General features: G+C 43.5%; 1 protein-coding gene across 1 annotated transcript in view; it reads left to right on the top strand.

The window, feature by feature from the left end:
* The first annotated feature begins 1,020 nt into the window (after positions 1-1,020).
* The window catches only part of DNMBP (dynamin binding protein), a 48,913-nt gene continuing 38,381 nt past the window's right edge, over positions 1,021-11,552 (top strand). Inside the window, exon 1 of the mRNA XM_068961297.1 lies at positions 1,021-2,185. Coding sequence (XP_068817398.1) covers positions 1,021-2,185 — 1,165 coding nt within the window. The remainder of the gene's footprint in view (positions 2,186-11,552) is intronic.

Below are 11,552 nucleotides of genomic sequence, written 5' to 3'. Positions count from 1 at the left end.
GTAGTTGCAGCGTGCAAGCTCACTAGTTGTGGCTTGAGGGCTCTAGAGCATAAGCCCAGTATCTGTGGCACACGGGCTTAATTGCTCTGTGGCCTGTGGGATCTCCCCAGATTAGGGACTGAACCCACATCCCCTGCATTGGCAGCAGATTCCTATCTACTGTGCCACCAGGAAAGTCCCAGAAGATGAATGGTTTTGATGCTTCTCTGGCATGACAAGTGTCAAGGAAAATGTGAAAGCATACATAACTGTATTCCTCTGGGGAAGAGTTTTTACACTATAAAATTACCCACACACCAAATCGGAATAAAAGATGTACTTTTTCTTCCTTGAGTGGGATAGCCAATGTGTCTGTGGACAGGAGCTTGAACAGCTTGTGATTTGAGTATACACTAACTGGTAACCTGAATCCCATAAAAGCAAAGCTCTCAAAGGCGGAAGAGTCCTGCCTCTAACTAAAGAGAAGGGTGTCCCGAAGAGTTTCAGACGTCCAAGGAGTTAAGCCAGACTCAGAGGGCGGGCAGTGGAGGTCCAGTTTGCGCTGCACATGAAAGCATTTATTCATAGCCCTGATTGATTACTAAAGGATTAAAGAGGCAGATGAAAGTGTTACATGATCTTACCTTGGGCTGTTAGAGGGGGCTGTTTGTCTTTCACTCTGCTTTTTCTGCAAAGCCTTTAGAGCAGCAGAATGCTTCTGCCCTCAGCTCATAAAGCAGTCAAGCCAGTTTGACCAGCTTGAAGGAAACTGCCAACTCCAATCACGAGAACGCTAGTTACTAATTACCTTCAGGGCTCCGTGGGGAAAGCTAGAGCAGCTCACTGATTGGATCCTGAGATAGAAATTACTCCACATCTCTTCGTGCTCCAACCAGAGTAGCAAGGAGAGCATTTGAAGTGCTTTGGGAGACATTTTAAGGACAGAGACCACCATGGGCTACTCTGCACCTGTCCTCGTCTGAGCTCAACCCAGACCCATGGAAGAGAGAGAGAAAACGTGTGTCTTTGAGCACAGTGAATATGTGTGAAACCCACGAGATGAAGAAAGAAAAAGAATTGCAGAAGAACGGGGACTGGAGCTCCAACCGGGAATATGAAGACTGCAGGAGTCTACAGAAAAGGGACCTTCCTGCGCTGAGTGGACTTTACAGAGAGGATGACTGGGATTCCAGACACCAAACCACAGGGCAGAATCGGCCCTACAGAAAAAGGCATTGTGGATACTGGGATTTTGAACAGAGTGAACCAAGTTACGTGGACGACGAGGAAGCAAAGGAAAGTAGAAAGGACTGTATGTACAACAGAAGTGTGACTCCAGGCTGTGGTGATTATAATTCAGAAAATGTAGATGGTGGGAATCCGAACTCCATGACTGAAGATGATTGGTTTACAGGAAGCCCAGTTGTAACCTGGAAAGTTGGAGAATACTGGGAGATGAATGGCTATGTAAATCATCAGAATCTGAATCATAATCCTAAGAGCTCTAAAGAAGCTGGACAGTGGACTGACTGCAAGGATTTGAACGATTCTGTGGGGAATTTTGGTCAGCCTCAAACCCAGCATATAGACCACAGGAATCATAATTACAATCTTGAGGACTGTAAAGAAACTAATTTTTATCATAGAGACCTCAGTGATTTAGATCATGTTCCTGAGAATTATACTAATGATCAGTCTGTGGACTTGCCAGACTTGAGTGGTGTCAGTGAAGGTAATGAATTTGTCAAATACTGTGGCGGGAACAGGAATGTTTATCAAAATGATAAAATGGATCCCAAAACCAAGATTCATGCTGGGGATCAGAGTAGTTTTGATATGGAGAATAGAGGCTCTGATTCTCCATTTGCAAACTGTGAATATAAATTTCAGAATTACAGAGGAGCAGATTCTCTCCACCAGAGGAAGACTTTAGAATGTAATGAGATCGACAGACCAGGGATGATAGCACCTGGGAGCAGAGGGGTCTTCCCAGAGGGTCCAAGAAATCAGTGGACAAGGGGGAACCAAGGAGAACATCATGGTGGCGTTCCTCGGGGCACTTCATTAGAGAAGAATACCTGGCATGTAGAGGAAGAGAGAAGATTAAATGGCTCAGAAACTTGGAAGAGGAATAGCTGCTTCCGCCGCACAGCACCAAGCACCCTGAGACGCTCGGAATTTGTGCAGAACAGGAGGAGAGCCGAAGGTAGGAACTCGGACAGGCTTCTCAGAGGATAAGACCTGGGAATAAATAAAAGGGATAGTTCTTCTAGGTACCGGGAACATTTGTAAGCTTAAGGAAACTGGCCCCAAATTTTTAATAAGTGTATCCTGAGTAAGAACAGCCAAGAGCATGCCTAGGGCTGTAAATTTGCAAGGTGGCTTTCAAAACCAGGCTGCTTTCATGGGAACTCTCCTTTACCTTAGTTGGTTTTTGTTGGGGGCTGTAATCCAAAGATCTTTCCATTTTTACTTTAGTATCCTTTGTTTATCTTACGGAGCCCGGGCAAGCTTTTATCAGGGCACCAAGTGAAAATTTATTTTCCTGGCCTGTTCTCTCTCTCAATCCCTGCACTTTAGACATTAGGGGGAAGAAGACTTGTTTTACAGATGGTTCATTCCTTGACATTTAGGAATCTTAAGTGAATGGTGCACACCAAACCTTGTGGAAATGAGAAAAGTATGTTTTTAATGGTGCATTGTATATGTTAGCTATTCAGGTGAATTTGTCTCCCTGAACTTTAAGGTATCTGTAAAATGGAGATATTAAGGGTCTTTTATCATCAGAGGTTCTTTCTTTCTTACCAGTTTGTCTTCTCCAGGTCTCTGAAATAAACCGTGTTTATTTTATTTTGTTGTTGCAATTACTGGACTTCCTTTTAAATCTTTGTTTTTTTATGTGTGTTATACTCATGTCAGGCAGACTTTATGGTTTTGGCCAGTTTGGGAGAGTGCAGAACATGATGAGAGAAGAAAGATTAGAGTCAGAAAATGTGAACGATCTGGAAAATCCATCTCACACCTTCCTCCCAAGTGGAAGCTTTCTTGTCCAGGTCTCCTTCAGAATAGGCCCGGTGGTTGGAATTGTGGGGGAGCCACTGAAAAGCTAAGTCCCTTTTGTGATCCTGGAACTGCTCGTGGTTTATCCAGGAGTCTTTCATCACAGACATAACTTGAATTTCCAGGGTGCTGTTTTGGACAACGCAGGCTCTACCTGCATTTGTAAAGATAAAGAATGAAACCAAACTCGGCTTTAGTTGGGAGGCTGAGATATTAAGCAGCTAGCTATGTTTTCCTGGGTGCATTTTTACTTTGAAGTGATAGGGATTGGATGACTTCTACATTCTTTCCAGCTTAAAAAATGTCTGATTCTGTGATTCCTTAGGTTAGTTTTTTTGCGTCACTCCTTTTCCCTTCCCCCACAGCTGTGAACTTTGTTTCCTTTCGTTAGTTCCTTATTGTATGAAGCCTCCTGTTTATTGTTTCACTTAGGAGTCAAACTGTGCTCTCTGGAGTGTTGTAATGTACCCAATGAGCTCTCTGAGACCAGCTCAGTTCCACCTGATAATATTTCCATTTTTATAACTCACTGTCTTTCTGTTTGAGGACTTAACTTTTGATAGTGTATTCACATTAACACTTCTTTCCACACCTCTAATACCCTCCTTGACCTGTAACAATATCTTAGTCTGTCCCAGAGATCTTTTTGCTTTCTAACTTTGCTAGCTGTTTCACACCATAGGTGCCACTGCCCTTCCTGAAAGTTAGACAGTCACAACAGGTGCTTACAGAAGGGAACACGTTTGATCTTCTGCCCTGAATTCATATCTCAGCTGCCCCATTTACTAGTAGTGTAGCTTTAGACAAATTATTGAACTTCTCTGAGCTTTGGATTCCTTATTTGTTAAATGAAGATGATCATATCTGTCTCATATTTGTTAAATGAAGACGATCATATCTGTCTCATAGTGAGATAATATAAATAAAACATCACATGTCTAGAACATAGTAGGTGCTCATAAGTTGTGATTTCTTCATCTCTTATCCACCCACCACCCTTCCCCCTAACAAGTCCTCCCCCTCCCCAACTGTCACTGCATGGTCCCCTCCCTTCTGAGACCCAGATTGACCCCCCACTGGACAGACATCTGTCCTCGGACCCTATGTTGACAGGTATAGTGCCCATCCCTTCCTCTCTCCCATCGTTCCCCACCCTCCACCTACTGCATCTGAGAAGCGAAGTGCTGTTCAGTGCCTGCTCCTTGACCACCTCCCAGGCTGCTGCTGCTAAGTCGCTTCAGTCGTGTCCGACTCTGTGTGACCCCATAGACGGCAGCCCATTAGGCTCCCCTGTCCCTGGGATTCTCCAGGCAAGAACACTGGAGTGGGTTGCCATTTCCTTCTCCAATGCATGAAAGTGAAAAGTGAAAATGAAGTCTCTCAGTCGTGTCCGACTCCTAGCGACCCCATGGACTGCAGCCTACCAGGCTCCTCCGCCCATGGGATTTTCCAGGCAAAAGTACTGGAGTGGGTTGCTATTACCTCCCAGGCTAGAAACCAAATTGTTCTGCCAGGATTTTTCCTTCCCCTGATCCATATTAACAGTTCATTCTGTGGAGGCCTTAAGCTTAGATTCTTGTTAGGGCAGGTCTGTTATGGTTTTGCCTTTAGTCCTAGGGGGTCTCCCCTCATCCCGGCAGGTGGGCCTTGCTCCTAAGGTGCAGCTCTGCTGAGGTTTCCAACTGGACGTGTTTATTGAACCTCCTAACTTGAAGGGACTCAGATTGCAAACTCCGTCTCAACTCACAGAGAGTTGTGAATGTCTGCTTGGCTCTTTGGCCTTCAGTTGCTGCTTTCTGCTGTGTTCCCTAGTCACATCACTTGCATGCACAGTTCAGGATTTGAAGGGAATTTCTGTATAGACTTTTGGGGCTATCCTCTTTGCAACTTCCTCTTTTTCAGGATTTCTTCCTTAATATCAAGTCACTTCAGAGTCCACGACCTTTGATTCTGTAGCCAAATAAGATTACCATTGGTTGCCTCTCAATTTTTGCTTTATTCCCCGCATGCTAAAACACTGGGGATTCTCTTGGGGTGCGGGTAATGGGGTATCAGATAAACAAGGATCTTAATTAGTTTTCTTCCCATGTTTTGAGTTGTATCTCCTCTAGTTTCTGGCTGTTTTTGCTGGCTTTCCAACACATAGTTATTTTCAAAAATATCTTGTCCAGAGTTGCTGCTAGTTTTCAGTAGGGAAGTTAGTACAATGTAAGCTACTCTATCATTACTAGACCAAAAAGTCAACACTAATATTTTACACTTGCCAAGAACATAACTGGGCTTCCTGGTAGCCCAGACAGTATAGAATCTGCCTGTAGTACAGGAGACCCAGGTTTGATCCCTAGGTTGGGAAGATCCCCTGGAGAAGGAAATGGCAACCCACTCCAGTGTTCTTGCCTGGAGAATCCCATGGACAGAGGATCTTGTCGGGCCATAGTCCACAGAGTTGCAGAGTTGGGTGCAACTGAGTGACTAACACTTACTTAAGACCATAAATAGTTACAATGGGAAGGGGACCTAGTGTTCCAAATTCTATGTTAATTAGGTTAATTTAAGTGATACTAAGATACCTATATGAAGAACTCTTACAGAGAGAAATAGGAGGCTGAATTCAGATGCAAGTTAAGGCTAATGGTTCAAAGTTGGAAGGCTGTAACACAAAATCCTCTTATATTATTACTAGAAGGAACCTGACATTTCAGCAAGTCCACTATTTTCTACATGTGGGTAAATACCCATGGTTAAGTTTGAAATCTATTTAGTGGATTGTAACTAGCATTTTTTGAAAAATAAAATAGAAGTGAATAGAAAATTTCAAGTACATCTCATGTAGTAAAAGTATGTAGTACTTCTATATTACTTCTGTGTGTATATACCTATACATACATGGATTACATAAATGCACGTATGTATATACTGAACCACAACGTAAAATGTGAGTCACAGTATGAAAAAAAAAAAAAACTTAGATCCAACCCACTCAGTTTTTAAATGGAGAGACAAAGCTCAGAGAAATTGAACCGTGTGGCTAGGAGATCTCTGGATGCCCAGACCAGTGCTTTTACTACAGCACCACAGTTGAAGCCAGAAATGTAGGCTTAGGTTCATTTCGAGTAAATGAACTTAGAAGAGCAGAAAAGTATTGTGTTAGGGGAGCCAGGGAGGAGGCTCCAAATGGAATGGGCTCAACTGTGTTGCATGCTGCAGAGATATGAGAGGATGTGTTCTGAGGAAAGACTTTTCACTTGGTACACGAGGTAAAGAACAGGAGCAACAGAGGCACAAGATGTATTACAGGGAGTTTGGGAGGGAAGTGGCAATGAGGGATATGCAGTCATCTCCTGGTATCTGTATCTGCGGGCGTTGGTTTCAACCCCACCCTCACACCCTTGCAGATACCAAAATCCACAGATACTCAAGTCACATATAAAATGACATAGTATTTGCAGGTAATCTATGCACATATATTTAAAATCATATACTTTAAATCATCTTAATTACTTAAGAATCTGTGCTGTGCTGTGCTTAGTCGCGTCTGACTCTTGCGACCCCATGGACTGTAGCCCTCCAGGCTCCTCTGTCCATTGGGATTCTCCAGGCAAGAATATTGGAGTGGATTGCCATGCCCTCCTCCAGGGGATCTTCCCGACCCAGAGATCGAACCCAGTTCTCCCACAGTGCAGGAGAATTCTTTACTGTCTGAGCCACTAGGTATCACCCACTTATAATACCTAATACCTTGTAAATGGTTGTAAATGCTGTGTAGACAGTTGGCAGTAGGGCAAATTCAAGTTTTGTGTTTTGGAACTTTCTGGAGTTTTAAGAATATTTTCATTCTGCAGTTGTTTGAATCCACAGATGCAGGACCCATGGATATGGAGGGCATACTGTAAAAGCGATTCCTTAAAAGTTTGGACAGCAATTGCAGTGGAACAAGAAACTCTTATTTTTTTCCCAAGGTAAAAACTGCTCAATTTGAAGGCACTTTTGCCAGTGTTATACAGAGAGTTAAGATTTTTTAGGACTCTCATATAGTCAAGGTTTGTTTTCACGGCAAGTGTGTGAATACATACCTATAGCTACAATCTGTATTCAGGCTACTAGAATAAAATATCTGCCCATCAATCCAAGGCATTAGTTTTTTTCTTGATTCACTTCATATGCTGATTACAAGCAATGAGTATAAAGATGCCAAGAGGTCTCTGCCCTTCCAGAGAGCAGGGGCCTGCTCTTTAGAATTAACTGGGCAACATGGGAAATAGATGGGGAAACAGTGGAAACAGTGTCAGACTTTATTTTGGGGGGCTCCAAAATCACTGCAGATGGTGACTGTAGCCATGAAATTAAAAGACACTTACTCCTTGGAAGAAAAGTTAGGATCAACCTAGATAGCATATTCAAAAGCAGAGACATTACTTTGCCGACTAAGGTCCATCTAGTCAAGGCTATGGTTTTTCCTGTGGCCATGTATGGATGTGAGAGTTGGACTGTGAAGAAGGCTGAGCGCCGAAGAATTGATGCTTTTGAACTGTGGTGTTGGAGAAGACTCTTGAGAGTCCCTTGGACTGCAAGGAGATCCATCCAGTCCGTTCTGAAGGAGATCAGCCCCGGGATTTCTTTGGAAGGAATGATGCTAAAGCTGAAACTCCAGTACTTTGGCCACCTCATGCGAAGAGTTGACTCATTGGAAAAGACTCTGATGCTGGGAGGGATTGGGGGCAGGAGGAGAAGGGGACGACAGAGGATGAGATGGCTGGATGGCATCACTGACTCGATAGACGTGAGTCTGAGTGAACTCCGGGAGTTGGTGATGGACAGGGAGGCCTGGTGTGCTGCGATTCATGGGGTCGCAAAGAGTTCGGACGAACTGAACTGAACAAAAGGTCAGCAGAATGAACCATGACATTTTATCATCAGCAGAAGTAATAGTAGTACCACTTTAAATTTACATGCTTTATAGTTTTCAGAGCCCTTTTTACAGCTTGGGGCTTCCCCCGTGGCTTGGTCAGTAAAGAGTCTGCCTGCAATATGGGAGACCTGGGTTTGATCCCTGGGTTGGGAAGATACCCTGGAAAAGGAAATGGCAACCCACTCTGGTATTCTTGCCTGGAGAATTCCATGGACAGAGATGCCTGATGGGCTATAGTCCATGGGGTCACAAAGAGTCAGACACAACTGAGTACTGACTTTCACTTTACAGCTTTTATTCTGATTTCATTCTGTTTTAACATGCATGAGCCATTCATGTACCTTTAACAAATGTACTGAGTACCAAACACTGTGCTATGTTGGAGAGAGACAACCTTAAGGTCCCTGGGGAGGGCTAAGGCGGCTGTTCTCGTATAGGTGGACTGACGCCAGGTACCCTGTGGACCAGCTGCTCCCTTTCTCTGTATCTCTCTCTCACAGGCCATCTTTCCTCAAGACATTTTTGCTCTTCTCTGGGCCTCTGCTTTAGTTTCTCTGACTTGAGACCGACACCTTCCTCTTACAGTTTCTACTCCTTTACTAGATTACACATAACCACAGTTGTCCATTGCTTCTGCCTTTGTTCTTTCTAATCTGCATGATAGTTCTTAATTCAGATTCCCAGGAGAGAATATAATTGGTTCAGCTTGAATTTTTTAGTTAGGCCACATCGTATGAACTGACTGTTCACTGATTAGGTACCCATCCATGATCCAGATGGCAGTGGTAAAGGCTAGGGTGGGGAATCACCTAGTTTAAACCCTAGCTGTAGGGGGTGTTGATAGAGCCGATTTGGTATGTGAAGGGCGCTGGAGGCAACAGGCTTTCTAAGGCTTGGTGAGCACAGCCCTGATTTGGAAATGGGTGGAGGTATCATTTGGTTGTCACAGTGGCAGGATGCAGAGGACTTCTTGTGTTTTTGAGACAAAGACCAGGGACGCTAAATGTCTTCAGGGAGTTCAGTCATTCAGTCGAGTCCAACTCTTTGTGACCCCATGGACTGTAGCACGCCAGGCCTCCCTGTCCATTACCCACTCCCAGAGTTTACCCAAACTCATGTCCATTGAGTTGGTGATGCCATCCAACCATCTCATCCTCTGTCGTCCCCTTCTCCTCCTGCCCTCAATCTTTCCCAGCATCAGGGTCTTTTCAAATGAGTCAGTTCTTTGCATCAGGTGGCCAAAGTATTGGAGTTTCAGCTTCAACATCAGTCCTTCCAATGAACACCCAGGACTGATCTCCTTTAAGATTGACTGGTTTGATCCCCTGGCAGTCCAAGGGACTCTTGAGACTCTTTTCCAGCACCACAGTTGAAAAGCACCAATTCTTTGGCGGTTAGCCTTCTCTGAGGTCCAACTGTCACATCTGTACATGACTACTGGGAAAACCGTAGCTTTGACTATACAGATCTTTGTTGGCAAAGTGATATCTCTGTTTTTTAATACACTGTCTAGATTTGTCATAGCTTTTCTTCCAAGGATCGGGCATCCTTTAATTTCATGGTTGCAGTCACTATCTGCAGTGATTTTGGAGTCCAAGAAAATAAAGTCTGTCACTGTTTCCATTGTTTCCCCATCTGTTTGCCATGAAGTAATGGGATCACATGCCACAATCTTAGTTTTTTGAATGTTGAATTTTAAGCCATCTTTTTCACTCTCCTCCCGGAGTTGGTGATGTACTCAAACTCATGTCTTTCGAGCTGGTGATGCCATCCAACCATCTCATCTTCTGTCATCCCCTTCTCCTCCTGCCTTTAATCTCTCCCAGTGAGTTCTTCACATCAGGTGGCCAAAGTATTGGAGTTTCAGCTTGAGCTTCAGTCCTTCCAATGAATATTTAGGACTGATTTCCTTTAGGATTGGCTGGTTGGACCTCCTTGCAGTCCAAGGGACTCTCAAGAGTCTTCTCCAACACCACAGTTCAGAAGCATCAATTCTTCAGTGCTCAGCTTTCTTTATAGTCCAACTCTCACATCCATACATGAATACTGGAAAAACCATAGCTTTGACTAGACAGAAGTTTGTCTGTAAAGAGTGGTATCATTTTCATATCTGAAGTTGCTGATGTTTCTCCCAGCAATCTTGATTCCAGCTTGAGCTTCATCCAGCCCAGCATTTTGCATGTTGTATTCTGCACATAAGTTAAATAAACAGGGTGACAATATACAGCCTTGATTTACTCCTTTCCCAATTTGGAACCAGCCTGTTGTTCCATGTCCAGTTCTAACTGTTTCTTCTTGACCTGTATACAGGTTTCTGAAGAGGCAGGTAAGGTGGTCTGGTATGTCCCGTCTCTTTAAGAATTTTCCAGTTCATTGTGATCCACGCTTTCAAAGGCTTTAGTGTAGTCAGTGAAGCAGAAATAGATGTTTTTCTGAAATTCTCTTGCTTTTTCTGTAATCCACTAAATGTTGGCAATTTGATCTCTGTTTTTTCGAAGTCTAAGTCTACCTTGTACATCTGAAAATTCTTGGTTCATGTACTGTTGAAGCCTAGCTTGAAAGATTTTGAGCATTACCTTGCTAGCATGTGAAATGAGTGCAATTGTGTGGTAGTCTGAACATCCTTTGGCCTTGCCCTTCTTCTTTGTATGAAAACTGACATACATGATAGTATTATCAGAAATAGGTGAGTTTAGATGTGTAAATATTTAGAGTAGTGCAACAGAGCCTGGCACACAGTAAATGCTAAATAAACATAATCTGCTACTATCATCATCAATTATATTATTCCAGCACATAGATCCCATATTCCCTTTGAATGTGATTACACAGGTGTTTATTAACTAGTTTTTGTACTTAGCACTGTACCAAGCATTGGGGTATGCTGGGAAAGATACCCCCCCATACCCCTCACCGCCATAGGCGTTTTTAGATAAGTTGAAAAGACAAAGTGTAAACATAGGAATAATTAAATAAAGTACAGAAGTGTCTAACTTAGTAAATGCTATGGACAATCAGAAGAGGAAAAGCTCAGTTTTTACTTGAGTGAATGGAATAGACTTTAGGAAGATGCTTGGATTTTAGCTAAAGCTTAAAGGAGTAGTGGGGTTGAGATAGGCAGAGAGAAGCAAGGAGAACATTTCTGGTTGGAGAAAGTCTATGAGGAAAGATGCAAAGTTGTCATGACAAAGAGGAATACAGTGTGGGGAAGAACTAGTGTATGGAAATCTTAGAAACCAAATGGGAGTTTGGGCCAGAGCCTGAGGAAAGTCAGAGCTGGCCCTGCACATGGTGATTCCCCCTCTGAGATGTGATCACTGACACTGATTGATGACGTCTCTGAGGACCAGAATCGCTGTGGAAAGGGTGGGCATCTGAGAACTCCATCCTAGGGGATGCCCACGGCACGGGGCCGGAGAAGGGAGCACTGTGGGGAGGGCAGAGGAAAACCGAAAGGCTTAGAGTAGGAGAGAATGGCCAGCACTTTCAAAGGCCCCAGGGAAGTCAAGGAGGATGCCATGGACTTGCTGAGGTTATTGGTTGACGGAAATACAGTAATGACACAGAATTAATTAGGAAGAATTAATTCATTAATTAGAAATTA

The sequence above is a fragment of the Capricornis sumatraensis genome, chromosome 23 (genome assembly GCF_032405125.1).
Source record: "Capricornis sumatraensis isolate serow.1 chromosome 23, serow.2, whole genome shotgun sequence".
NCBI classification, from domain to species: Eukaryota; Metazoa; Chordata; class Mammalia; order Artiodactyla; family Bovidae; genus Capricornis; species Capricornis sumatraensis.
Note: the sequence above shows the minus strand (reverse complement) of the source record. Positions and strands in the feature narration are given on the sequence as shown.